The 27,860-nt window shown below is 64.0% G+C and overlaps 1 protein-coding gene across 7 annotated transcripts; it reads left to right on the forward strand.

The window, feature by feature from the left end:
* Positions 1-27,559, forward strand: SRC (SRC proto-oncogene, non-receptor tyrosine kinase). 7 transcript variants are annotated; one of them, XM_068700704.1, is made up of 14 exons: positions 1-231; positions 16,276-16,344; positions 18,214-18,463; positions 18,694-18,793; positions 19,250-19,267; positions 21,687-21,785; positions 22,195-22,298; positions 23,230-23,379; positions 23,832-23,987; positions 24,096-24,275; positions 24,357-24,433; positions 24,572-24,725; positions 24,882-25,013; positions 25,131-27,559. In XM_068700704.1, exons 3-14 carry the CDS (start codon positions 18,223-18,225, stop codon positions 25,337-25,339), a joined length of 1,620 nt encoding a protein of 539 aa, XP_068556805.1. In that variant the 5' UTR covers positions 1-231; positions 16,276-16,344; positions 18,214-18,222; the 3' UTR covers positions 25,340-27,559. The 7 variants fall into 7 exon arrangements, with proteins under 7 accessions (XP_068556805.1, XP_068556809.1, XP_068556803.1 ...); XM_068700708.1 differs by having other exon boundaries at positions 16,279-16,344; XM_068700702.1 differs by lacking the exon at positions 1-231 and adding an exon at positions 4,988-5,225.
* The last annotated feature ends 301 nt before the right edge of the window (positions 27,560-27,860 follow it).

The following is a 27,860-nucleotide window of genomic DNA, read 5'->3' on the forward strand; positions in this document are numbered from 1 at the left end:
AGCAGCCACGCAGCAGACGCCCGCAGCCCCTCGGCGCGGCGCAGCGGGTGGTTGGAGCGGAGGCTGACAGGTTCCCCCGTGGCTCGGGGCCAGCCTGCCTCCCACCCACGTCACCACGCTGCTGGCTGAGGCGCGATCAGCCAGCCCGGAGAGAAGGAGCCTGGTTTTAATTCTGGTTTCTCTGCTTCATGGTAGCTTGTGCCCCGTGCGCTCTGGCGTCTTTTTTGGCAGGTAGGTACGAGGCAAGCCCGCTTTGGACCACATCGGTTTTGCTTCCTTTGTAAGGACCTCTCCTGCCTGGCTGACCGCTCTGCAGCACCTGAAGAGCTCAGCTCCCAGGTGTGGGCAGAGGGGCTGAGGGTCTCTCAGTTCCTCATGCCTTTTCAAGTCGAGGGGCCGTCATCCCCAGTGCTAGGCTTTCCTGATGTCCTATTTCCGTGCTAAATGCAGCACTCCTTATTTGTGGGGCCTGACCCTGAACTGTTCCCTCCTTCCTAACCAAAAGGCCCCGGGGGTCTCTGTGTGCCAGCTCTGCACCAGCACTGGCCTGATGTCGTGCATCTTGTCCGAGCTGAGGCTACAGCCCAGGTGCCCTTGGCTCCAAAGCCAGTTCCCACCACCTTTCCTCTGGCCGCTGCTTCTGCAAAAGCCACCCCGAGCCCATAAATGCCTCTCACACAAAGCCAAAGTCCAGAGTGCAGCAGGCGGCGCGGGCCGGGCGAGCTGCTGCAGGGCACAGGCGCTCCCCTCGCTCGGGGACCCGGCGGCTGTGTCAGTGCCAGGCTCCGGCCACTTCCCAGAGGTGGCTGCGCCCTGCTGGGGCCAGGAGCCGGCCTGGTCACCTCCCCCCGGCTTTGTCCCTGGGTGCCCGGGGCTGTGGGCTCCACGGGTGGGTGCTCCTGGCACTGCAGCTGCTGCCTTGGGTGGCTGGAGGAGATGTCCAAGCATCCCTGGGGGTCTACTGCAGGGGAACAGGTTTTGAGAGACGCGGGGGAGCTGCCAACTGCTCCCCGGCCTCCCTCCTTGCTTAGTTCACCATAAACCGAGCGCGGATCCGAACGTCATGTGGTTTAAATCTGTCAGACTCAGACTTTGGCCTCCTCGGCCCGTCCCTCGCTCAAAGGACCAGCGCTGGGCGATTCGGGGGAAACTCCCTCGTGTCTGCGCCGGCTCCGCTTCACGCAGCTCGCAGCCGCTTGCCGGACCTCGAGCAGCCCAGACGGGTGCCCCGGGGGCTCCTCTGCCCCCCGGGGGTGTCCCAGCACCATGTCCCCACACACGCCCTTGGCTCCGGGGATTGTTGCGCCAGGGTGGCTGCAAGAGCTTTGAACCGCCCGGCAGCTGGGAGCGTTCCCCAGCTGCTCCGCTCGCAAGGTGGCTGGAAAGAGGGCCGTAAATCTCATCCGGACGCTCCTCCCCAGGCTCCTCTGAGCCGCTCTCTGCTGTTGATGCCGAGGCTGGCCAAAAAGCAGAATTTCCACCGCTGGGAAATGCTAACGTTTCGTGGGCGGCTTTTCTCCTGGACTGAGGCGAGACGTGGAAAGTGCTGGAGTTCGGCCTGAGCGAGCTGTTCCAAGATGCTTGGTTCAGCTCTTGGTGAAACGTTGTGCGTTATCAGCCCGAAGCCCGACGGGGAATGTTGTGGCTGCCCTGGGCACGCGGAGCTGCTGAACTTGGTGCCTTCTTATCAGACAGCAACAAGCCAGTGGCTTCCAGCGGTCCTGGTCCCCGGGGCACTCTGCAGGGAGGTTTCCTGGCTCGTGCAGTTCGGTGCCAGGGTTGAGGGTCCCCAGCGCAGCAGATTGTCACCGTGCCAAGGGACAGGACGGGTCCTGAGCCCTCCTGGTGACTTCTCCTCCACTGCCCCCTTCATCACGCAGCCGGCCAGACACCGGCTCTTGCTGCCCCAGTGCTTGGTGCAGGGCAGAATGGCCAGAATTCGTATTTCTGCCATGAAATATTGCCAAGTAGCTCGTGCCTTGACAGTCCTTCTGCTCAATCCCCCTCGGTACGCCTAAGTCAGCCCCTGAGCTCGTCACTGCAGCTCTCCTGCTGCTGGCCGGCTGCTGCCACGCACACTCACTCTTTGCAAGACTGGAAAGCTCGGGGACGCAGCCGTGGCTGCTTCTGCGCCTGTCCAGCATCTCGAACGCAGCCATTGTATTATTAATAGTAATAATTCATGCAAATATATTAGGGATTTGCAGCGTGCAAAATGCAGCTAGCCTCAGGAACGGAATCCATGAAACAAAACTTATCCGTGCTTGCCAAAGGGATGCTTAAAAATAAACCTGGCTGGAGATGAATGGCTGTTCTGTTGTAAATCCCCGGCTACGCTGGGGAGGGCAGGACTCGGATCAGTGATGGGACCCCAGCGGCACCCTTTTGCCTTGATTTTAGGAGCCCTGTGGAAGGTTTGGATGGGGCTCAGGTCGTTCTGGGAGCTCGGTGGCTTCTGCAGCCCCGGGCAGCCTGCGTGTCCCCAGCAGTGGGGCCGAGCCTCGGAGCTCGCTGGGGAGGAACATGGCAGCACCGGGTGCTGCAACGCGCCCTCCGTGCACAGCACGCCTAAAGGGGGAAAAAACCACGTGCAGTTATTTCTCCTGCTGAAACTTGCTTAAAGGTCAGGAAAAAAAAAAAAAGTGCAAGCAAACCTGTGCTTGTCTCAAGGTGGAATTCTAACAGGGAACCAAGATGTGCAGCGAAGTGAGCCACCAGAAATACTCGGTGATAGGTACAAGGAGTGTTTTGATTTGAAAGAACCCGCTTTTCTCCTAGTTTCGGTCCCTATAACCTTCCTCCCCTCTCCCATGTGTTATTTTCTGGTGGTGTTTAAAGGTGAGAAGGAGGAGAATAGTTTCAGGAAAGAGGCTGGAGTCCCGAGCTGGGTAAAACACCAATTGTGGCTCGGGCTTTTTGAAGACAAATATTTGGAGTGCGGCAGAAGGAGCAGGAGAGCAGCAGGGCTGCAGGTGAGCACCGTCAGGCTCAGGGCTTCAGCTGGGAGCCAGGAAGGCACCGGGGCGTGCTGAGTTGCTTAAACCCAAATGTTTTAAATCGCGTTATCGCCAGCGCTGCATGCTTAATGTCAGAGTCCTGCGAGGGCACATTCCTGAACGGGAGCCCAAAAGATAAGAGGCTGGTTTTCAAGAGTGTCTGTTTGCCACGTGAAATTTGCACGTTGGCATCTTCCTGCGGGAGGCTGCGGCGCGGACCCGGTGCAGCGTTGAAGGCGCTGCCGCCTCGCGCTGCCTCCGAGCCACGGCCCGGCGCTGCCAGAGATGGAAACGCGATTGCAGGGCCGCGGGTGGAAAAGGGGCCGATTGCAAAAGAGGAAAACAAAATTCAAATATTTATAAGTCATAATTGCATCTTGGGCTCGGGTCTGGATCCGGCAGAGGCTGAGTCACCCCCAGCAGCTCCCCGGGGCTGGGGCTGAGCCGCCCGTGGGGCTGCCCCTGGGCTCCCCCAAGGGAGGTGGCGCTGGGCGGCTGGCGGGGGGCGCACAGCCCTGTCCCCTTGGGGTAGGGACAGTGGGGACACGGCCAGGATACATCCCCCTGGGAGACAGCACGGGGGGCCCATGGTGTGATTTATGTCCTGACATGTGGCACGCGCAGTGCCCCCTCCATCAGGTGGAGGAATCCCTCCCTAACACCTCCCTGTGCCTGCCGGGCTGCCCAGTGGCACCCCAAAAAGCCTCGGGGGAAACCCAGGCCACATTTCGGGATGGTCTCAAGGGCTGCTGCCCCAAAACCAGCTGGCACGGGGTGCGCTGGCCCTCGCCAGCTTTATCAGCGGCGGCTCCTCCCAGGTAGGGCCCCTCGGCGCTGCGCTGGCCGGCGGAGATGGATCAGTGCGTGCGTGACTCCTCACTCCGGGTGACTCATGGACTCGCTGGCCTTCGGCTGTGTCATAGGAAATATTTTTTTAATAACTCAAACGAACGAGGGGGGAGGATTGGAAACAGAAAGGAAAGCTCCGCCGCATGGTTCCCTGAACCTCCTTAACTTCCCAAATTGCTTCTGAAGTGCCAGGGCTCGCTCAGCCAGGGGGGGGCTTTCCAAAATCCCCGCTCGGGTGGATGTGAGGTTCCCTGGGGTGGGCAGGGGTGGCGGGCGAGGTGTGGATGTGGAAATATGGCCTGCGGATTGCCACGGCCTCATAAAACAGGGCAACGGGTACGCAGGGCTTACGGAGCGGGCTGCTTCGCCCCGCTGGTTTGCGGAGCACCAGGAGACGCCGTGGGTGGCTGATGGGGGCCGTGGGGGGGCTGCCAGCTGCCCCACGGGTCGGGCAGCACGGGGGCAGCCGTGGGGGTGACACGGCCAGACCCCACTCATGTTTGTTATGGCATGGGACACGGCACGGCCAGCGCTGCGCCCACAGGGCCTCCCCGCTGAGGTTTTGCCTCCTCCTGGAGATGGGGGGCCGGTGGATCGCAGCCCTCCGGGACAGCCCGGGGACGGAGGTGCCCGGTCTCGGTTCCAAGCACAAAATCTGCGCCCAAACAGCCGTTTGCTCCGGGGCCGTACACCAAAACGCACAACGGCCTGGCTCTGACCTCCCCAAAAAATCACCGCTCTCTTCTGGTGCCACCTCCGGCTGCCAGGTCAGCACCACCACCACCAGCTCCGTGCTGCGCCCAGCCCGAGACCCCTCGGCCCCGAGCCCCCCGGGCCCCAGGACCCCCTGACCCTGAACCCCCCTCGGCCCCGAGCCCCCCAAATCCGGGGCCGCGGCTCCCACGGCCGGGGCGCGCCCCCAAAGCCGCAGGCGGGGGAGGCTCCGCACCCCGCTCCGCACCCCGCGGAGCCCGGCTGCCCGGAGCCTTCTCCCTTAAAAAAAAAAAAAAAAAATACAGGGGAGGGGCTGCATTTTTATTTTTTTTCCTATAGCCGTTTCCGGTTTGCTGCCATATTCCTATTTTATTTTTTATTTTTTTTTCCTCCCTGTGGGTTGCCCCCCCCCAAACACACCCCGGAGAAGGTGGCGGGGGGGGGGGGGGGAAGGTTGGAAAGCGAAGCGGGGGCGGGAGCGAAGCGGCGGCGCTGCGCGATGCTGCCGGCGGCGCAGCCCTGAGCGCCCGGCCCGGCCCGGCTCGGCTCGGCTCGGGGCTGCGGGGGGGGGCACCGGGGCTGCCACGGCTCGGGGGGGGGCGGCGGCCGCGCCCCCGGCACGGAGACAAAGCCGCGATCGAGCCCCGGAGGGCGCGCACGGGGGAGGTGAGCGGGGGGCGCACGGTTTTGGAGAGGGGGGGGGTCCCCATGGGGCACGGGGGGGTCCCCATGAGGTACGGGGGGGTTGGGGAGGAGCCCCCCCGAGCTGCTGGGGGTGTCCCCGCCGTGCGGTGGGGTCGGTCCGGGCGGCGGTGCCCGCGGGCGGGTTGTGGGGTCTGTGGGGTTTGTGGGGTTTGTGGGGTCGGGGGGCGTCCAGCGGAGGATGCGCGGGGTTTTGGGGGTCGGGGTCTGCCGGGGGATGCCGAGGGTGGGGGTTTGGGGCGGTTCTGAGCCCGGCTGGGGGTGCTGAGGGTGCAGCGGGGTCCGGCGGGGCGGCACCGCCTGCCTGCGCTCCCCTTTGTTGTGCTCAGGGGCTGCGGGGGGACCCCCGGGAGCGCAGGGCGGGGAGAGCGGGGCCGAATGTAGGCCAGGACATGAAATATTCATCGCCCCCCCGCTCCTCGCTTTGATGTCTCCCCATCCCTTTCCCTCCTAGGGTTCGCTCGCCGCTGATTTTTGGGGGGCTCGCGTCCAGCCCCGGGGGGGGCCGCGTGGGGCCGGGGCGATGCTGCGGGGAGCAGCCCGGCGGGAGGCTGCGGTGCCCAGGGTGGCCCCACCGAGGGCTTTATCCCTTTATCCACCCGCCGAGTTCCCCCATGGCCACCCAGGCGACACGGTCGCCACGCGTGGCTGGGAGCCATCGTGCTGGCGCGTCCCCACTGTCCCCACCGTCCCCGTCGCAGCAGCACGGGGTTCAGCAGAGCCAAAGCTGAAGGGCTGGGCTCCTCTGGCCGTATCGGGGTGCCGACCCGGTGTGGTGTGCAGCGTCACCCCAAAGAGCTGCAAAACCCACCGGGGGGTCCGCAGCATCCAACGTGTTCGGTCCCCGTCTGGAGCCGGGCGGTGACCTCGGTCCCCTCCCCGCGCTGCCCTAGGGGCTCGGGGTGCTGTTCCCATGGGGTGTTGGTGCGTTGCTGTGGCCACCCCAGAGCTTATAGGGCCACGGGGCTGTCGCGGCTTGTTCCGGACACGACACGAGGGAAGGGGACGTGGTGGGGCCGCTCGGTGCAGGGGGGTCCCCAGGACAGGTCCCAGCGCCCGGTGCCATTTGGGGCCGGGGTGCGGTGCTGGCATCGCGGGGACGGGACAGCGCGCGCCAGCAGTGCCGTCCGCCAGCCGAGCTGCACGAGGGTGGCAACAAAAGGCTTGGTTTATTTATTTTTTTTCCCTCCTCCCAGGCTGGTGCTCCCCGCAGGAGGAGGAGGTGTGCGGCAGGCAGGAAGCTGGAGGGTTTTGTCCCTCCTCTCCGACCTGCTGAGGCGCCCACCGCCAGCGGTGACGAGCGCGCGGGCGTGGGACCGAGCCACGGCCACCTCCCCCGAGGTCTGGCCTTTGGGGCTGGGGGCCGTTTGTCCCGGGGAACCCCATCAGCACCTCAGTGTGTGCCTGGGCTCCCGTGCGGCACCAAAATGTCACCGCCAGTCCCTGGGGAGGTGCGATGGGGACGCAGGGGGGGACGTCGCCAACGTTGCAGGGCAGCTCCCAGCACTTCTGCTGATGGGGAGCCCGATCCTGCGCTGCTCCCCGTGCTGCCACCCGTTGTTCTGTGCCACCCTGTGCCAGCTCAGGATCTGGACAGACCTCGGCTGTTTGGGGTCTCCGAGATGAGGCTGCTCCACAGGGAGCCGCGTCTCCAATCATTATCCAGTCGGTGCTGGCTTCTCACAGGAGGGCACCTCTGTTTCAGCTCATGGGCTGGCTCCCAGGGCCAGGCTTTGAGCCCCGAGCAGTGGGGCAGGGGCTTGTCCAGGGAGCTTCACCAAGCCCCAGCCCGAGGATTTTGGGGACGGGGTTATTTATGGGGACGGGGTTATCCTTGGGCTGACACGGCGGTGACGGGAAGTCCGCTGTTCCCTGTCTGGGTCTTCAGCAGCCTCACAGAGCGCTGGAGATGCCCTAACGATATCTCTGCCCTTTAATGACTTTGTCCCACGTGAAGGCAGATCACCTCGGTGCTGTGGGGAGGCAGCGAGGGCTGGGAAGGGGAAGGAGCTGTGTGTGGCTCACGGTGGCCGAGAACCGCAGAGGCTCCACTCATGGACAGGAAACTCCGTGGTGGCACAGAGGGGACATCGGCGCTCCCCAGGGCAGGCTGGCCCGGGGTGAGCAGCAGCATTTTGCCGGGCTCATGGAGGCGAGGAGGGAGCAGAGGGGATGGAGCTGGGGGCTCCTGTGCCCCCCTGAGACCTCTGCCCCTCCTGCACTCCCCAAGCTGGGGTTGTGCCTGGCTGGTGAAGCCGCTCACACATGAAATTGGTATTTGGTAGGGGCAGGGAGGACTTGGCCACTCCTTATAGCCACCAGCGAGTGCGTGTAACGCCTCGACAGGGGAACAGCTGGAGCGAGCCCAGCTGAAGCAACAGCCCCCGCTTCCTCCCGGCGTGTTCAGGGGGGAAGAGCACGAGAGCATCGCTTCCACCAAGCGCTGCCCGCTCGGCCTCGCGGGGGGAAGCGCACAGGGCTATCTGAGGCACTATTGTTTCCTGCGCTGCCTATTCTGCTGCTCGGCTTCTAACTCGTTCCTTTATCTCCTGGAACAATTTCCCGTCTGACCTCGCTTCCTCAGCACTTTGCCTCTCAGCCCCGAGCCCTCGAAACCCCGCCGGAGCAGCGCGTGTGCGCCTGGCACGGGCAGGCTCCCTGCGGCGCGGTGCTCACCAGCCAGCTCCAACCTCTTGGCGTGGAAATTGCCCTCCTGGCCGTGCCGGCCGTGTGACTGCAGCGCGGGTTGTCACCCTTTCCATTCTGCCACCCTTCTGTTTTCCACCTCCTCTGACTTGGGGGCACTCGGAGCTGTTCCCCCGGGGCTCGCGTTGTGCCGGAGCCTCCGTCCGGGAGCAGAAACCTGCGTGCCTCGGAGGGGGGGAGGAAAAAGTGATGATTCTGGCCCTTGATGTTTTAAACTGGCAGTGAGCCATGAGATAGTCCACCCTGAGGTCCAGTCGGGAGGGCTGGAAAAAGGGGAGGGGTGTTTTTTTGTTTGGCTGAGCACAGCTGGACCCGCGTGGGCTGCGGTGCAGCTCAGGTGCGCCCAGGTCCTGTTGTGGCACGGGCGGCCTCGCTGCGAGGCCCTCGGCGGCGCTTTGCACATGCCTCTGCCGTGCACGGCTCGGAAAAGAAAGCGCCGAAACAGATTTCGGGAACGAATGTGGTTTGAACCTGGGCCAGGAACCAGGACCTGTAAATCTGCGTCTCGCGCTGACTTCCCTCGAGGCTACGGATCTCCTCGCTGCCCTCTGCCTCCCCGGGAGCTGAGCTGGGGAGCGCTTGGGACTCTCTGGGGGCTGCTGGGGCTGCTGCAGGGCACGGGGGGCACCTGTGGAGGCAGCGCCCGAAAACCAGCAAAGGGACCCTTGGGTCTTGGGGAGGATGAGAGCGGTGCACGGAGCGAGGAGGAGAAACCCTGGGGAAGGGGGATCCGGGTGGAGGTTTTGCCTCAGACCCTACAGAAGCCTGCCCCAGCCCCGCAGCTCCAGGCTGCCTTGGTGTTGCGTGGAGATGTGGTGGAGTAGCCGAAATCCCCGTGGTGTAACCCGAGGGTCAGCAGGCTCGTCTCGGTGCCTGGCTGCGTGGGAGAGGGCTTTGGGGAGGAAAATGAGGAAGCGCAGCTCTCAGCAGCGGGGCGGTCTCGTGAGCCTGTGCTCTGCGCCCATCCCCTGCCTCTCCCTGGCACCAAACCCCTGCTGTCACCCTGCTGCCATCGCCGGATGGTGACAGCCGTCCTGCCGTGCCTGTCCCCGGGCGGGGGCACAGCAGGGCTGCCCTGCGTGACTCGGGGACACTTGTGTCACTTTCCCTCGGTGCTGCCACAAGGCACCGAAACACCACGGGGCAGCCGGGCTCAGCTCAGCCTCGCGCCCTCCTCCCCGTGGGGTCCCCATGGGTGCCCCAGCTCGGGGACAGGGAGCTGTTGGGAAGGGCAGGGTTTGGGGTGCTGAGGTGGGAGAGGACGGCTCGGGGCAGCCTCGGGTGGGCTGAGCTGGGTGGTGTCCGCTCGGCCGTGCGGGGGGGATGGCAGCGGGGTTGGCACCGCGTAGCCCCTGGCACAGCGACGTTGCCCGGCCCCAGCAGCTCCCCGTGCCTGCGGGCTGCCGTGTGTCTGAGCAGCCACATCCTAAAAGTTTCCCCCTCGCAGCCTGCTCGGCAGAAGCTGGGGGCTGCAGGGCTGCCCGAGTTTCGCTGCTCCGCCTCGCTTCCCCAGCCGCCTGCCTCAGTTTCCCCATCCAGACCCATTGCAGCTGGGCAAACGCGACCTTACGCACGCGGCGTGCCGCTGCTTCCCCGCCAGCAGCCCCCCGGGTGGGACTTTTAAGGGTTTCCCTCCCCAGCTCAGCTGGTTTTGTGCTCGGCTTCTCCCTCCCCAGCTCTGTCCCCGCGGCCGCAGGCTTGGGCTGCGCCTTCTGGGGTCTGGATGCTCCTGGGGTGGAGCCGTGTGGTGGGGAACTTCCCCAAAATGAAACAAAACAGGGGAAAAAAAAAGCAAACGTAACAGCTTTCGGAGTCACTCCCTGCTCTGCCGTGCCCTTTCCTTTCCCCGGCTGCCTCCAGCGTGAGATAAGGGCAGCCCCAGCGGCCCGGGGGGGCTCGGGAAGCTCTGCGTGGGGCTGGGCCCTGCCACCACGGCAGGGTGAGAGGCCAGGGGACGAGAGGCCAGGGGACAAGAGGCCAGGGGACGAGAGGCCACGTCTCATGAGTTGGGGACACTGAGCAGTGGCCGGGCTGCTGCCTGGGGTGAGTGCCTGCGGTGCCGAGGGGGGGCCAGATCGGATGGGAAAGCCCAAATCCCACCAGATCGGGTGGGGAGGACACGTGTGTGACCCCAGAGACCCCGCGGTGAGGATCGGTTTGGTGCTCCCAGCTCACTGCTGGGTCTGAAAGCCCGCGGGGAGGACGGGCTCAGGGTGCCAGGAGCGTGTGCGCACACGTCCGTGCGTGCTGCAGCTCCTGGGAGCCTTTCTCGCCTTCCAGGGGTGCTGACGGCCGCAGGGCTCAGGGGGTCCCGGTGCTGTGCTGTGGCCGCGCCGTGTCCAAGCTGCCGGGGACAGGAGGCGATGGAAAGCAGGAGGTGCTCGAGGTGCCCGTGTGCCCGCGGCTCGTCCCGTGCCAGCAGCCCCGGGCTGGTCCCTGCCACTCGCCCAGCACCCAGCCGGGCTCTGGGCACCCAAGTGAGCGGTGCGGGGCCGGGACGTGCACGGGGCCTGGCTCTCCCCTCCCGGAGCGGCAGGATGAAAGACACCAGCTCAGCGTTTTCCTTTGTTTTGCATCTGTTTGCGGCGAGCACCGGCTGGGCTGCACCTCGCGGCTGGCTCCGAGCATCCCCGCTCACCCCGGGAGCAGCTGGGGCACACCTGGGGAGCCCGGCACGGGGTTTTTTGGCACAGAAACACCGTGTGGGTCTGGCTGATCTCAGCTCACCCCGAGACCCTTCCAGTAGCTGTGCCGAGCTTCCTCTGGTGCCCCCAAAGGTGGTCACCTCGTCCTGGTGACGAATGGTGCCGGAGATTGGAGTGGCCGTGGGGGCTGCTGCCCCACCGGAGAGGTCCAGGCTCCCCGGGCACGTCTCGGGGCAGAGCGTGGTGGTGCTGAGAGCTGCGCTGTGCTCCCAGGCTGTGCCCGCTGCCCTGGGCACCCGCAGCCACCGTTCCGCTTCTTGTTCCACCTCGGAGCCTTTTGTGCCGCCGGGGTCCCGCGGGGGCTGCGTGGGGCAGGGGCCGTGCGCCCCGAGCAGCGGCCCCCAGGGGTTTGGGGGGGCCCCGGGAGCTCGGCTGCCGGCCGGACTGGCCAGGCTGGTTCTGCTCAGCGGGGAAATGTTTTGGCGGTGACGCCAGCATGGCCGGGGTGGTTGCAGCTTGCTCGGATCTGGAGCTTTTCAGCCTGAAAAAGCGTCCTCAGCCTGGGGCGCCGGCCACACAATGGGGACGCCGGTGCGGCACCCCCTGAGCCACGGCACCCGCAGGCAGCGCCGTTTGGGGCCGATCCGTGCCGTTTGCTGCCTGCCTGCCCCTTCCCTTCCCCAGCAGCCGGGCTGGGCGCTGGGTGTCCCACGGGGAGCCCCGGGCTCTCTCCTCGCAGAAAGCAGAAGCGAGCTCCGTTCTCTGCAGCCATCCTGGAGCCGGCAGCTGGGAGGCAGCAATGGGGAACTGAGCTCCCCGGCCTCGTGCTCCTCCTCCAGAGGCCAGCCCGGGTCACCCCGCTGCCACCCGGCCTCTTTTCCCCCGGGGAGGCTCGGGGGGAGGATGGGAACAACGTGCATTTAGGGGGGCTGCGGGAAACGGGAGCTGGGGGGGAGCCCCTGGGGCTGGCACTGGCAAGAAGCGTTCTGGGGGTCTCTTTGGAGGGTGGTTTTGGGAAGATTTGCCCCATGGCTCCATCAGTCCTGGTGCTGGTCCCGGCTCCCTGACAATGCTGCCTGGCCCCGCAGGCGTTCGGTGCACTTGGGATCATTCCCTCTGCTTCTCCCGGCCTTGGCAGGAGGAGAGGGGTGCCCTCATCACCTGTCTGGGAGAAGCACGCTTCAGGTGAACGCACGCCAAGGGCTTTGGAAAGCATTTCTTGGAGCTGGTTTGGCAATCGCTGCTTCTGGCTCGTGCCCCGACGGGGATCCTGGAAGCACGGGGTGAGCTGGGCTGGGAGGCACCGGGAGGCGATGCGGGGCCGTGCCCAGCCCCAAACGCTTCCTAACAGTGCCCTGAACCCTGGGACCTCCTCTGGGACATGGGCACGGGGCTGGTGGAGCCCTGGAACCTGGGCTGGCACCTTCCTGGCTCCAGGTCGGTGGTGGCCTCAGCTCTTAGCCCCGGGGCTGGACTTGTTGCCCGGTTTGAAGCTTTGGAGACGTGGCTCTGTCGTGCCCGGGTCTGCTACAGGTGGTGTCCGAACCTCTCCCAGCACAGAAATCCCCCGAGCGCCTCGTAACCGCGCCCGAGGTGCTGCGGTGCTGGGATTACGCCCAGATCCCGCTTTTCTTTAAGGAAAGCCGCTGCTCTGCCCTTGCTGGGGAGGAGCCCTTGGGGCAGCAAAAGGCTTAAAACACCAGAAAACACAAGGTGCTGGCACCCTGCTCGCCCCGGGGAGCTGGCAGGGAGTTTGGGAGGTCAGACGTGTGATTTTTTTCTTGCCAGCCTTAAGCAAGATGGAGCTTGCAGGGCACCTGCAGTCAGGGTTTCCCTGCCCTCGCCTGGCTTTGGGGTGCTCTGGGGGACACCGGGGGGCACCGAGCTGTGTGCGGAGCCATCCCCTGAAACCCTGCCTGCCTGGGCAACTTGCTTCACATCGCCTCGAAGAAACAAAACCCAAATCTGACTGTCGAGGGCTGGCCCTGCCGCTGTAGTGGGGGCGGCACAGTGTGTCCCTGCCTCCCTGCACACCTCTGTGTTGTTTTTTTTTAAGTTTCTGAGTTTCTTGGCCAGATAAACATCCAGCACCTGCTTTGTGCCTCTCAGGGCTTTGGTCTGGTCTCTCACTCGTGTTTTGACACGTTCCCAAATTGCTCCCGAACGTGACTCTCCCCCGTGCGTGGAGTGTGGAGGGGGAGGGGGGGTGAATTTGTATGGCTGATTTAATTATCCTTCGCCCTGTCACGACCCGCTGGCCCCTGCTAGGTTGGGCTGTGCAGCTTTAATTAAGATAGCTCTAAATTTAACGGGAGCTGACAGGGTGCTAAGGGAGGGGCCGCTCCTCGCGTTGGGCGGCTGCGCGGGGCCGGGCGCTGTGACCCCCCCGCGTGCATCCCTCCCTGCTGTGCCACGGCCCCGACCTGCTCTGTCCTGGAGGATTCCTCCTGGGGGAGGCAGGGGAGGGTGGCCGGGGTGCTGTGGTGGGGAGGGATGAGCTGGGATGAGCTGGGGGAGCAGCCCCCCCTTTTTTCACCAGCGCGTGGGACTCGGAGATGTGCTGCTGTGCCGGGGCCTCGAGCTCCAGGCAGGGCAGCGAGGAGCTCCCGAGTGCACCAGGGGCTGTGCTGCTGTTTGCTGGCCCCCAGCTGCGTGCCCTGCTGCCGTCCTGGTGCCCTACAAGGTGTCCGTATCCCAGGATTCATCCCCAGCACTGGGATGCCCTACAAGGTGTCCGTGTCCCAGGATTCTTCCCCATCCCCTCCGTCCCAGTGCCACCGCTCACGGCCGGGCTGGCGAGGCTCTGGTGCCGCCTCTGCAGCGGGAGGAAGCAAAATTTCGGGGGCATCCCTGGCACCGAGCCCCCCATTTGGGGGCAGCAGCTGCGTGTGCGCGTCTGGGGCTGCGTCTCCTGCCAAAATCAGGGAGGGGGCTGCTGGAGGACGGGCACGGGAGGCTCACAGCAACTCATCGGCCGCCTCCAGCCGCGGCGCTCCCTGCCTGGTGGCACACCCAGCAGGCGATTTTTCTGTGCCGTGCGTGAGCCCATCCCTGCTCCTGGCGTGGGCAAGGGGCGTGAGGTGGGCTGGGGGCCGTGTCCAGGGATTTTTGCTCCTTCCCTCAGGTTCTGCTCGCCCCCGGTGGGCTCGGTGCTGCGCCACGAGGCGGCTTTGTCTCGCGCTGTGTCCCCGCCGCCCTGCGCGCTTCATTTTTCAGTCTGGCAGCAGACAGGTGCCGTTACTCATCCCTCGGGGGCTCTGCAGGGCGCTGAAGCGGGCGGGTGTGAGGGGGGAACCTGCCTGGGGCTGCTGGCGGCCCCCTGCCCGCCGCCCCCCGCCTGTACCTGCGGTGATTGCTCCGATTTCGGTTTGTTTGAGCTGGGTTTCAGGCAGTGCTTCATGCGCAGCTCTCCCAGGCAGGGCTGGCAGAAGCCTCCCTGCAACCGTGCTGCAGGGAAGGGAAGCATCACCTCTTTAGGGGGGGCGTTAAAGCCTTTGGGGGGGTCACTGCGCAGATGTCCCTGCCCGACGTGGTGTCCCCATGCCTGGAGCACCGTGTCCTGCTGGGCACCCACCCGGCCCTCCAGCAGCCCCAAGGCCAGAGCCTGTTTTGCCGGAGATTTCTCCCTCCCCAAGGCTCCCTGTCTGGCCCCGGCCCCCAGCGTGTCGCAGAATTTCCCAAGGTTTCTGCTCCTGCTACACAGAAGCCGGCAAACGTCGGTATTTCTGTGTTTTGTCTGCTCCCAATCAGTGCCTTTTGTTAGTGTCTTCGGGAAAAAAAAAAAAAAAAAGAAAGATCGCTTCGCCCTGCGTCGCCAAGCCTGCTCTCGGCGTGGCTTTTACAACTTGTGCTGTATCCTGCAGCCATCCGGGTGCAGCCCCCTGGCTGCAGGAGACGCCTTGGCCCCCGAGCTTCCCCCCCTGCTGCTTCTCCAAGAGCATCCCTGCGAGGTAGGGCGGAGGAGGCAGCCTTTTCTTGCGTCCCACCTCGCCGTTTAATTTTTTGGGGGGGGAGCAAAACCCTGGGGATGCGGGTATGGGAGGGCTGGGGGTGTCGGGCAGGTCAGGCGGTGTTCCCAACCCCGGCTGTGCTGCGTGGGGGCTCTGCTGCCCCCGGCACGAGGGGAGGGGGAAGCCACGGCCGCGATGGGATCCGAGCTGAGCGGGGCAGCTCAGGGCGCTTCCTTCAACTGCGGAGCTCGGTGCTGAGCACCCCTTTTGGGATCCAGGAGGGCTGCTGTGCCTGCTGCAGGGCAGAGCGCCTCGCCACCCGAGGGATGCTCCCACGGGGCCACCGTGGGAACGTGGCAGTGCTTGGGGACACGGCGCGGGGCGGTGGGGACGCCACGTGCGTGCGCGTCGCAGCCTTATTTGTATGTGCTGCAGCCTGGAGTTGAGACTGCAGCTTCCCCCAGCTCCCATCCCGCTGTGCAATTATTGGCGGCGAATATTAGTCAAGCACAAATTACAAACCATTCAAGTCGTAAAAGGGCTGTCAATCAGCCGCTGCTCGTTACCCTCATCAAATGCACTAAAAATAGCCACAAAACTTACTGGCACGGGGGGGAAGGGGCGCAAAATAAACCCAGAGCGTGGCACATCCTCGGCACGGCGCCCGGCGGCTGGGGGGGACACGGCGGGCTGCGGCTCCTGTGCGGGTTTGTGCCTCGTGCTGCAAATTTGGAGCATAAGGAGCCCGGAGCAGCTGCCGTGGAGCTGCGTGGTGTGATGCTGCCAACACCCGGGGATCCTGCGTGAAGGCAGGAGGCCATGGCTGGGCAGGGTGGCGTGGGGAAAAGCTCGGTGCTTGCTCCGTCTGCACCCGTCTGCAGTGCGCGGTGTCCCTGGAGGCAAAGGGAAGCTTGGGGTCTGGCTTTTGGGCACGGCAGCGTCCCTCTGCTGGGGGCCGTGGCCCATCTGGGGGTGCCGCAGGGGCTGCCTTGCAGCTGAGCCCTGCGTGTTTGGCACGTGGGGAGCCCCCGGCTGCGGGGAGCCCTTCCTTGCTCAGACCCGAAGCTGTGCCCTGGGCTGCTGCTGCCAGACAGCAGCGTGTTTTGCACGTCCCCTCAGCACCCACACTTGCAATCTGTGCCTTTTGAGAATTTGGGTGAAAACACGCTTTTCTTGCTGAGTCAGGGCCTGAGCAGCGTGAGGTGCTCCAGGACTGTGTGCGGGCTCCACGCCGCGGTTTGGCTGTGCTGCTGGGGGCGGGGAGGGCCACCCGTGTCCCCGGGGACAAGGTCCCCGTTTGGTGGCCCAGTGCCCCTGTGGCTGGTCCCAGCCATCCGAGACAAATCAATGGGTCTGGAAGCGCCCCGTGGTGCCCACTTTGCTTCTCCTCCTTCGGGGAACGACCAAAAAAAAACCCCCAGCGGGTCGGGGCGCCCTGGGAGCCGCGCGTCCCTGCTGCCCTCTCGCCGCCGTGCATGGCCCGGGGCTGCCCCCGCCGCCTCCTCGCCCTTCCCTGGGTGGGTGCGATGAAGTGGAGCAGAGAATCGTCCCCTCTTCACACATGAGAGAGCAGAGCGGGCGGGGGCGAGCTGGCTGCCCCGCGCTGGGGGCACCCGCCGAGGTGGGCGGGTGGCGAGGAGGAGGAGGAGGAGGAGGGTGGGCGCAGCAGCCCACGCAGCGGGGACAGGGCCACTAACGTCCCTCTGTCTGCAGCAGGAGCTGAGCTGAGGCCACTGGCAGCCCCCCACAACCCCACGGCCAGGCTGTAGCTGGAAAACGCAGGTAAGGAATCGCCCCGGGGGGGTCTCCCCATCTCCGGGTGCCCCCAGGAGCCGGTCCCGCGGGGACCGGAGCTGAAACCTCGCAGCTCAGCACCGCGGTGGTTCGCAATTTGTCAGCGGTGCCGAGCCCCCGGAGAGGAAAGGAGAGGAGTCCCTGCAGGCTGCGACGTGCCTGGGGTGCTAATCCTGCCCGCAGGAGAGCTGCCGCCTCCGATCTGTGATCCGTCGGAGGCGAGCGCGAGGAATGCTGGCAGCTCTCCAGCCCGCCGCCTGCACCTCGGGGGGAAGCCCTGCCCCAAATCCTGCCCGGCTGAGGACAGGAGCGGTGCTGAGCTCCAGGGGAATTGCTGCGGGTGGTGGGCAGCTTCTTGCAACCCGATTGCTTTAACCCCGCTGCCCGGCAGTGCTGCTTGGGGCCAGGAGCCCCCCCCTTGTCCCCACAGCCACCCCCATGGGTGCGCTCGGGGGCCGCGCTCCGTCCGCTGCCCATCCCGGCCGTGTCCCGGTTGTGTCCCCGCCGTGTCCCTGCTGGGGGAAGTGCCGCGGCCAGGGGAAGCTGTGAGCACGCCTTGCTCAGAGGCGCGTGGGCTGTCACGAGCCCCGTGGTCACAGCCCTGCTGGCCCCGGGCAGCCCACGGGGCCCCGGGAGTGCCAGCGGGTGCCCGAGCCCCGCACGGAGGTGAGCGGAGGGAGGAGAGCACCGGGGGGTGGCTCTTGGTACGGGAGGGGGCTTTGCTGCTTTTTTTCTCAAGACCCACTTTCTCCTGCACCTCTGCTCAAGCATTTCTGATTTATTATAAGCATATTTATTTATGGGGCAGCCTCTCCCCTCGTCTCCACCACCAGTGTGCCAGCAGTGACAATTTGCCAGTGCGGGGTTTGTATCCGACCTTCTCGTCCTGCTCTGCTCCAAACTCCCCAAAGCGTGGGCTGAGGCCCTGCTAGGAGCTGGCTCTCTTGGAAAACGAGCCCTGACGGCCAAACCAAGCCCTGAGCACGGGGAGGGAGCTGGAGGAGGGAGCAGCCCCAGCTCTGGCGTGGAAAGTCCTCCATGGGGCACAGCCCGGCAGGGAGCTGCAGCCGCTCGCCCTCTGCTCCGTGCCCCACGGGCGCCAGTGCCTCCTCTGCTCCTCACCTGCTCGGTTTTTCCCTGTCGAGAGGTTTCTCCGCCTCCCTTTTCCATCCTGCCTGCGTGCCCTAGCCTAAATCTTTCCTTCCATAGCTGCAGGACACTGCTGTGCATCCTGCCATCTTGGGAGGCTGCGAATAATTCCCTTCCTTCATTTCTATCATTACCTTGGAGGTATTTATAGAGCCGGATCCGAAGTGGCAGGGAAGGCAGGGCCATATATAAAGCAGAGATCCCTTGTGCGTGAGGGAGCATGGCCCTACAGACTGCCCCGCTGTGCAGGGCGGGCGCTGGGGCACCAGGAGATTTGGCAAGATTTCTTTTTTTTTGTTTTTTGATGAGCTTTAGACGAGTGCTGAGCAGAGCCGTGGCCCCGCAGCATCCCCATGCGGGTGGCCCTGGGGCTGCTGCTCGCCCCGGTGTCCAGGAGCCTTTTCCTTCGAGCAGGGCTGGCCCTGGCGTTCCTCGGTGGCTGTGCTGTTATCCCATCTCCCCACCTCCCGCTGTGTGACTTTTCCCCACCCGCTTCATCTGGGGGCTGCGGGGGTGTTGGGGGGGCAGCGATGCCGCCCCGGGGCAGGGGCAGGAGGGCCGGGCTTCGCGGCAGCTGGTGCTTGGAAACCCTCGGGGGGTTTTGTTTCTTTTCCTAGAGGGCAGGCAGCTTGCAAAACCCCTGGGAAGCGGCTTAATGATGGCGATGCTAATAAATAAAAGCCCTCTGCCTTGTTTTGCCTCCTCCAGCCCGGGACCATGGGGAGCAGCAAGAGCAAACCCAAAGACCCCAGCCAGCGCCGGCGCAGCCTGGAGCCGGCCGACAGCACCCACCACGGGGGGTACCCGGCCTCGCAGACACCCAGCAAAGCGGCTGCCCCCGATGCCCATCGCACCCCCAGCCGCTCCTTCGGGACCATGGCAGCCGAGTCCAAGCTCTTTGGAGGCTTCAACACCTCCGACACCGTCACGTCGCCGCAGCGCTCCGGGGCGCTGGCCGGTCAGTGCGGCCCCGGCACCCTCGGGTGCTGGCGGTTGGGTCTGGCTGGGTTTGGTTCCAGCTCCTCCTGGTGGTGGTGGGGTCCCCTCCTCTGGAAGGAGGTTTTTTTTTGTTTTGGGCTAGGTTGGCGGAGGTGTTTTGTCTGGTGGTGGGAGGGTGGTGGGACGGGAGGGTTCCCCGGTGCCGTGCTGCGGGGCGGCGGCGCTCACCCCGAGCGGTTCCCGTGGCAGGCGGAGTCACCACCTTCGTGGCCCTCTATGACTACGAGTCCCGGACCGAAACGGACCTGTCCTTCAAGAAAGGAGAACGCCTCCAAATTGTCAACAACACGTGAGTGTCCCTGTGCCCCTGTGGCCAAGCTTCACCCCCTCGAGAGGGCTCCAGAGGGGTCACCGAGCCCAGCCTCGGGCAGGCCGGCTGTCCCCGGGGACACTCTAAGGGGCATTTCGGAGCCGTGTGTGGGAGCAGTGACGTGCCCGAGGCCACTGGCATCAGAGGCCATCACTTGGGGGATGCTCGATGCTCCCCTATCCTCCTGCCCCCGCTGCTGGGCACCACTGCCTCGCAGCCCTGCCACCAAGCCACCTCCGCGTCCCAGAGCCGGTCCCCAGCTCGGGGCCACGTCCCTGCCTGCCCCCCGTCCCCGTCAGCGCTCGGCTGCCTCTCGTCTGCCTGGACTCCCCCCCTCCAGTCCCCCGATGCTTTTCTCGTGCTTCCGCGGTGCCTGTGGCCTCAGCTTCCCTCTTGACTGTTTTTCTTCTCTCCTGCCCGCCACGCTTTCGTTAGGAGGAAAGTGGACGTCAGGTGTGTACCGAGGGTTGGTGCTGCTGCTGCTGCTGCCGACCTGCCTGGTGAAAGACTGGGGGTGGGAGCAGGAGGGAGCAGAGGCTGCCTGGGGGGGCCGTGCCTGGCCACGTTTGACCTCCCTGGGTGAGCGGGGCAGCACGCAGAGCCCCCTCCGTGCCGGCAGCTCTGCACCAGGGAGGTCTGAGCTGGCCCTGAACCCCTTGTCTGTGTCTGGCACCCCTCATCAGTCCTGTTTCGTTTGGGTTTCTGCTCCTTCCTGGTCTTTTTTTTTTTTTCTTTCCCTTTATTTTTGCATTTTTTAATTTATTTCTTTATTTTTTGTGAGTCGCTCCGGGGACTGGCACAGTCCTCAAGTTGCTGCGTGCTCGGTCCTGATGCGCAGCGCGCTCAGCTCGCTGTCCCCGCTGCTGCCACCTTGAAACCTGGGGGCCAAAACCAGCCCCACAAAGGCAGAAGGATGATCTCCTGCCCCGCGGGGATCCACACAGATGGGTTTTCAGTTCGGTCCTTGGTCTCCTCCTTCCCACGCTCATCGTTTATTAATGGGGATTCGCTCAGTCCGTGCAGCCTGGGCTGTGCTGCATGAAGGGCTTCAGTGGTGCACAGAAAGCCCCAGTTTGGGGTGTTTGGTGCTCCTCCGCCTCCCAGCCCCAGCAGGGAGCTGCCCCAGGCTCCTGCTCTGCTTCGTGGTGCTGCTGTGGCCAAGACCTCGGAAGGGAGCCAGGCCCCGGGCAGCACCACGCTGCTCGGCATGGCTGGGAGACCGTGGTTTTGCTGCCTGGTGGCTGCTGCACTGGGGCTGGGTTTGCAGCCCATCGCCCCCCTCCCTGCTCCTGCGTCCTGCAGAACCCCAGCAGGGACCCTTGGCCTCCCCAAGGGCCAAATCCACTCACCCCATCACCGAAAGAAGGCCCCCTCCCAGCCCGCTGGCAGACAGCGGGGGTGTAACGGGGTATTTTGGGTAAAACCGAGCAGGGAATTGTTGAAATGCTTTGTTTTGATGATGGTGATGATTATTTTTTTTTCCCCTTCCGCTGAGACATTTTTGGAATAGTTTGCTTTTGCCGAATTCCCAGATTGCAGCCTTCCAGCCCGAGCTGGAATAAAGCCCCGAGCCGAAATCCGGGCGCTTCTCAGGCAGATGTTTGCTCCGGCCCCGTGGGAAAGGAGCCGAAGCAGCCCCCGACCCTGGCCCGGGGAAGGTGGGGGCAGCAGCTCCGTGCCCCCTGCCACGAGGAGCGAGGGGACAGCACCAAGGGGACAGCACCGAGGGGACAGCACGCCCCGTGCCGTGGGCACGCAGGGCTGGGGCGAGGTGGAGGTGTGCAGGGGTCGGGACAGGGGGGCTGAACTCCCCGGGGTCAGGCTTACGGGGTCTGTGCCTGCACTAGTTGAGGTCCAGCACCTCGAGACCTTCCTGGGGCCACCTCCTCTCATCCTCATCATGGCTGCTTGGGGCCAGCACTGGGACACTCGGGGATGAGCCGGGCAGAGCGCACCCCGCAGCACCCCGGGGCTGGTTTCCCCCCATCGCCCAAATTCCAGCCACATCCCGGCCTGGGGTGCCCGATTTGGAGATGCTCGGCGAGCTGTGGACCACGGCTGAGCCCCAGCACCACCAGCCCTCGGCAGAGGCTGCAGGGGGACCCCCGGGGCTGCAGCAGGGACCCCTGTGCCCAGCTCTGAGCCCGGCTGCCCCGTGCCTGCTGGATCCGGCCCGAGGGCACCACAGCAGCCTAAAGAGCACCTCACGCTGTTCCAGCCTGCTCCAGTCCTTATTTATTTGATCCCTTTTGTTGCTTTGAGTAGCCTGTGTTTAACAAATTCTGCCTTTTTTTTTTCTGGTGCTTTATTTAATCGCTGCCATTCTGTTGCTTTTTTCCCCCATTTCCCCTCCCTCCCCCTTTGCCTGTTGCTCCCCGCTTACCTGCTCGCTGGGGTTTCCGTCGCGTCTCATCTCCAGCCAGACCCAGCTCAAATTCAGAGGGCTCCAAAGGGATTTTTTGGCTCTCCGGCCTTTTTTTCCAGGCAGGAGACCCCCTCATTTCACAGCATCCCACATGCTGTGAACATGGGTGACCCCGGTACCGTGGCGATGCTGCTTGTCCTGGGGGTGTCAGCGGGGCCCCCCCGGTGCCAGCAGGCTCCCAGGGCTGATTTGGGGCAGGTTGGGCTCTGCTGCCACCCTCCTGCCCCATGCCCTGGGGTCTCCGTGGGGTCTTTCTGCGTGCCAGGGTCCTGCTGCGGGGCTGGGTGCGGGTGCTGCTCGCTGCTGTCCCCCCCGGGCTGGGCTCTGCTTGCTCGTCCCGTGCCTCTAGGGACATGGGGACGCTGCCCGGAGGTAGGAGAGGGCACGGCCCGAGGGGGCTTGGGGGCTTTTTGGCTTCACACTGAGTGTGTTTTGGTTCTCTTGCAGGGAAGGTGACTGGTGGCTGGCTCATTCCCTCACTACAGGACAGACGGGCTACATCCCCAGTAACTATGTCGCGCCCTCAGACTCCATCCAGGCTGAAGAGTAATTGCCATCTTTTAGACAGTTTTTTTTATTAAAAAAAAAAAAAAAAAGCAATAAGAAAAAGAAAAACCACCACCCACCGAGCGCTTTTCCCTCTCTCCTATCCCTCTCCTCCTGGGCAAAACCTGCAGGGGCTCTCTTGTATTTCTTGGGGCCTTTTTTGGGTTTGGTTTGGTTTCCAATCCACGTATGTCTCCGCAGACTGTCCCCACCCGGTGGCAGAGCCCACAGTGGGGGAATTCCACCCCCAGCTCCTGCCTGGGGTGCCCCAGGGGCTGCCCCTCTTTTGGGGGGGCTTTTGGAGCCCAGGCGCTGAGCGGTGCCCGCGGTCGGTGGCGCAGGATGGCTGCTCGCCAATCCAAGGGGCGCGCGGGGGCCCCGCGCTGAGCCTGTGCCTTCCCTCCCGCAGGTGGTATTTCGGCAAGATCACTCGCCGGGAGTCCGAGCGGCTGCTGCTCAACCCCGAAAACCCCCGGGGGACTTTCCTGGTGCGGGAGAGTGAGACCACGAAAGGTGAGCCCCGGCTGCGGGGAAACGGGGTGCCCACCCCGCTGCGCTGCGTGCCGGCCCCAGCCTGGTGCTGGCCCCTCTGTGCTCAGTGTCTGCCGCCAGGATTTGTGCCTCCGGGGTTTGTTCCCTGTGCAGCACCCAGCTGCTGCTTTGCTTTGCTTTTTTTTTTTTTCCTTTTTTTCCTTTTTTGTCCTCTTTCTGCCACACTCTCCTCCCGGCATCCAAGCTGGAGGCAGATATTCCCTGTTTTTACCCACCCCAGCCCTAATGGTTTGCTCACTCATGTACCCACGGGCTTCCAAAACACTGGAATGGAACCAGCAGCACGTCCTCTCCCTGGCTTTTTTCTGGTTTTGTTCTTTTTTTTTTTTGTCCCACAAACACTTTTTTTTTTTCCTACCACCCATGTAATGTCAAATTTTTGCTTGTGAGCAACCAGACAAAGGCAATGATTAATTTTTAGGCCCTCCTTTCAGGTCTAACGATTCTTGATCCTTATTTTGTGCTTCCTGATTGTGCGAGTTTGCTCTCCGGGGTTTGGCTGGCCGAGGATGCCGTTTCTTACCTGGAAACGTGCTTTAGTCTGGCTCCAAATGCACCGTTGGGAAAAGCTCCTTGATGTTTATTTTTTTTTTCTGCTTTGGTGCTTTGAACATGGTGCCATTTGCCTTATTCCAATGGAAACAGCTCATGCAGGCAGCAGCGTGAACCTTCCCTTTTGCTCCTCACGGCCCCATCCTTCCCCCGTGCCCCTGCCCCTTTATTGCTGCATTCACCCCTGCGCCTCGTGGTGCCTCTCGGCTGTTGCACCACTTGTGAATGACAGATAAAGGGGCTTTTTGGGGTAAAACCAGCAGCCTGCGTGCACCGTCTTGCTCCCCCGGCGGGGGTCCGGTGCCCGCACAGCCCCTGAGCCGCTGGGTTTTGCCTGCAGGCGCCTACTGCCTCTCGGTCTCTGACTTCGACAACGCCAAGGGGCTCAACGTGAAGCACTACAAGATCCGCAAGCTGGACAGCGGCGGCTTCTACATCACCTCTCGCACGCAGTTCGGCAGCCTGCAGCAGCTGGTGGCCTACTACTCCAGTGCGTACCCGGGGCCGTGGCCAGACCCCCCCCACCCCACGTCCCAGGGGTCTGGGTGATGCCCAGAGCGCTGTGCCTGCGCCATGGGGAGGTTTGGGTTGGGTGTCGGGAGGAATCTCGTCGTGTAGGGGGTGGTCAGGCTCTGGAACGGGCTGCCCAGGGAGGTGGTGGCGTCCCCATCCCCGGAGGTGTTTAAGGGATGCATGGATGTGGCTCTGAGGGATGTGGTTTAGTGATGGGATGCTCGGACTTGGTGGCCCTGGGTGTCTTTTCCAAGATGGATGTGCCCCTGCTGCAGGGGGTCCCCAAACCAGGCTGGGGGCACCTGGTGAAAACACAGCTTGGGTTTCAGAAAGGGGAAGGGGTCTGGGTGCGGGTCCCCGAGGTGTTTTGCAAGGAAGCCATCGCGTGCCTGAATGCCAGAGCATCACCCACACGTTGTCCCCTGCTAGAACACGCCGACGGCCTGTGCCACCGTCTGACCACCGTCTGCCCCACCTCCAAGCCCCAGACCCAGGGGCTCGCCAAGGACGCCTGGGAAATCCCCCGGGAGTCGCTGCGGCTCGAGGTGAAGCTGGGGCAGGGCTGCTTCGGAGAGGTCTGGATGGGTAAGGACCGCGTCGGCCCCGTGTCCCCAGCACAGTGTCCCCTCCACATCTCCCAGCTGAGGGGAGCAGGCAGGGGACACGGCCCCATAAACGTGTCCCGTCCTCCAGGGACCTGGAACGGCACCACCAGGGTGGCAATAAAGACGCTGAAACCCGGCACCATGTCCCCGGAGGCCTTCCTGCAGGAAGCCCAGGTGATGAAGAAGCTGCGGCACGAGAAGCTGGTCCAGCTCTACGCCGTGGTTTCGGAGGAGCCCATTTACATCGTCACCGAGTACATGAGCAAAGGTGAGCGCAGGAGGGACGCCGGCTGGCCCGGGCGGGTGGCTCGGCTCTGCCGAAGGATGCTGAGCGCTGTCTTCCTCGCAGGGAGCCTCCTGGACTTCCTCAAGGGTGAGATGGGCAAGTACCTGCGGCTGCCGCAGCTCGTGGATATGGCAGCTCAGGTGGGTTCGTGGTTCCCCCTCCCAGTCCCACGTCCCAGTTCCCTCCAGCTGGGTCGGGCCCAGCTGTGGATCTGTCCCCCCTCGGGGGGCTCCTCGTGTCCCCCCCACGAGCCTCAGGCCCCGTGCCCTGCCCCGCAGATCGCGTCCGGCATGGCCTATGTGGAGAGGATGAACTACGTGCACCGAGACCTCCGGGCGGCCAACATCCTGGTGGGGGAGAACCTGGTGTGCAAGGTGGCCGACTTCGGGCTGGCGCGCCTCATCGAGGACAACGAGTACACGGCCCGGCAAGGTGCGGCCACACCACAGCCCCCAGTCCCCGCAGGGCGTGCTGTGCTGTCCCCTTGTCCCCTGGGGTGGTCCCTCGGTGCCTGGCGTCCCTTGGGGAGGGCCGGGGGGGGCTGTGCCGGGGTGGGGGAGCACCCCCTGACTCTCCCTCCTCGCCCAGGTGCCAAGTTCCCCATCAAGTGGACGGCCCCCGAGGCGGCGCTGTACGGCAGGTTCACCATCAAGTCGGACGTCTGGTCCTTCGGCATCCTGCTGACTGAGCTGACCACCAAGGGCAGAGTGCCCTACCCAGGTGAGAGCTGGCACCGGGGGGGCACCGAGCCCTGAGCCCCCCCCCTGTGGTGGCGGGCACGATGCGGGGTCCTGCCCGGCCCCCCCATGCTCAGCACCACGACCCCTCTCTCCTCAGGGATGGTGAACAGGGAGGTGCTGGACCAGGTGGAGCGGGGCTACCGCATGCCCTGCCCGCCCGAGTGCCCCGAATCGCTGCACGACCTCATGTGCCAGTGCTGGAGGAAGGACCCCGAGGAGCGGCCCACCTTCGAGTACTTGCAGGCCTTCCTGGAGGACTACTTCACCTCCACAGAGCCCCAGTACCAGCCCGGCGAGAACCTATAGACCTGGAGCTCCTCCTGGCACCGGACACCTCGCCGCGGGGCGCGGAGGGCCGGCCTCCCCGCCGAGGGGGCCGTTTTTGGGGAGCCCCATCGCTCGTTAAGACTGCTGGCCCCTGAGTAACGACGGGGCGAGAGGAGCCCAAGGGTGCTGGCACCGGCTCAGGAGGGAGAGCGGGGCAGCGGGCTGGCGGGGCATCACCCCCACACACACACACACCCCAAGAGGCTTGGCTTTCGGGAGGCTTTTTCCCCGGAGAAATTGGGAGACAGCACCTCCTGCCTCGGACACGTGGCCACGGCTTCTTGCACCCTCCCTGGTTTAAAATCACCACGATTTTCCCTTTCCCTGCCCCTCCGCCCACCCTTTTTGCTCTCGTTTGCCCAAAGGTGTTCACAGAGACGTTTTGCTGTGGGGAGGGCGCACGCCAGCGCTGGTTTGGACTGGGATGCAGCTGGGGAGCAGACGTTGCGAGGCACCAGGCCCCAGGATCCTGCAGGCCCGTGGTGCCAACGGGACGCTGGCCTTGGGGCTCCTTCCTCCAGTGCCTGCCCGTCCTCGCGCCGGGAGGGGGACCCGGCCCTGCTCGGGGCCCTGCTGCCCGCCCCATCCCGTGGGACCCCCTGGGCACACAGTCGAGTCTTCCAGCCGTGCCTGTCCCCAGGGCCGTGCCTCGTCGCTTCTGGGATCGGCATCGAGGGGGGGGGAACCCCACAGAGCCCTCGCCTGCCCCGTGCAGCCCACCCGGGGCGTCTCCACCCAACGCTATGCCTCTGCCGGCCGCCAACCCCAAATCGAGACCACGGGGCTGGGGAACACAACAGAGGAGCATTTTGGGGGAAATACTCGTTTTTTTTGCAATGTGGTTGTCCACTGGTACGTTTCCAGCTGCCCCCCCCCGGGGCTGGGCTGCTGGGGAGCGTTGTGCCAGGCGGGTGTCTGCGGGCTCCCCACGCCCTTGGCTGTGTTTCGGAGGTCTCTGCGTCCCCGTGCCCAGCTTCGCCCCCCCATTGTCCCCCCCAGGCTGAACCCCAGGGGCCGTGCACAGCCCCGGCGCCCCCCTTGTACATAGCCCCCGCGCGCCCCCCACCAGCCCCACAGGTTGCATGTGGGTTTGTTTTCCCCCTGCCGTCACGCCGCCGTCTCTGTCTGCGTTTGTCCCTGAGCAGAACCCCTCACTGCTGGCCCAGCACCCGTGGAAAACCAGGCGGGGAAGGTGCTGGGGCCACACCGGGGGGGGGCTGCTCCTGCCCCTCGCCCAGCAGGAGCAGGGCAGAGCCCCCCGCTCGCTCCCGCAGCTCCCCAGCGTCTTATTTATTGAACGAGTCCTGGCTTGGTGGCTCCTTTTTAATCGTAAAGCCTTCGAACGTGGCACAAACGGAGAGATCCTGCCTTTGGCTTGGAGAACAGCGACTGTTTTAATGGATTATTTTTTTTTAAAACCACCTTGGGACTTGGAGCCTCTCCTTCCCCCAGCACCTTTGCATTCGTGCAGGGACCGTCACACCCTGAGGTCTTTTAGTTCTGGTCTCATGGCCATTTGGCTGATGGGTCCCGGAGAAGCCCCTCAGTGCTACGAGGGGCAGCCTGTGCCGAAACCACGGGAGGGACACAGAATCCCCATCCCTGGGAGAAGGCTCCTAAAGCTCTAAATCCATGTGCAGAAGACGGATCGGACCCCCGAGCTGGGGAGAGAGAAGGCGAATGCATGTGTTAGCGTGTGACCTTTTGTTTTCCTTAGCACGGACAGGTTCTCGTGAGCGAACAGCCGGGCCGGGGTGCTCCCAGCCCAGGTGTTTCATTCCCTGGCACAGGAGCAAGAACGGCCCGGCAGCATCAGCACCGCCCTGGGCTCTCTGCCCTGCCCCGGGGGTTTGAGGCCAGGGAGAGGCTGGGGACTGCTGGTGGCAGGAGGCAGGGAAACGACCCAGGAGGAGCACGGCGCAGGGCTGGAGATGTGTCTGTGTGTCTGTCTGCGTGTCCGTCCGTCTGTGTGTGCAGGGTGGGACCTGGGGTCCCTGCAGTCCCTGCTGCTGCTGGCCCCAACAGAGGCCACACAGGCTCAGAGCCTCCCCGTCGCCACCCTCCTGGTCTGCCAATTTGTTTTCAAAGCCGGTCATTTAGAGGGGAGTCCCCCCTACCCCACGATGCTCCTCGGCACGGACGCGCTGGGCCGATAACCCCGTATGAGAGATTTTCTGCTGGTGTAATATTTTTTTTTTTTTTAAACAGCATTTTTGTAAGATCTCCAGACGACTATGCAGAGAACGTGTGGCTCTGGTTCTCTCTCCCCAGCTCCCCCTCCTCCCCACCTGCCTTTTTCAGTGTCAAAGTAAAATATTTAGCTTTTTTTTTTTTTTTTTTTTTTTTTTTTGGATAATAATAAAACTTTGGAAAAACCTGAAAATGTCCAGCTTTGTGGGTGGTGGGGGGCGGAGATGCTTCGGGACTCTGATGTTGTTGTAAATACTTTGCAATTTGATAATTAAATACAAACAGACCTCACAAAAACAAACAAAAAAAA

Source organism: Anas acuta, chromosome 16 (genome assembly GCF_963932015.1).
Source record: "Anas acuta chromosome 16, bAnaAcu1.1, whole genome shotgun sequence".
In the NCBI taxonomy this organism is placed as follows: domain Eukaryota; kingdom Metazoa; phylum Chordata; class Aves; order Anseriformes; family Anatidae; genus Anas; species Anas acuta.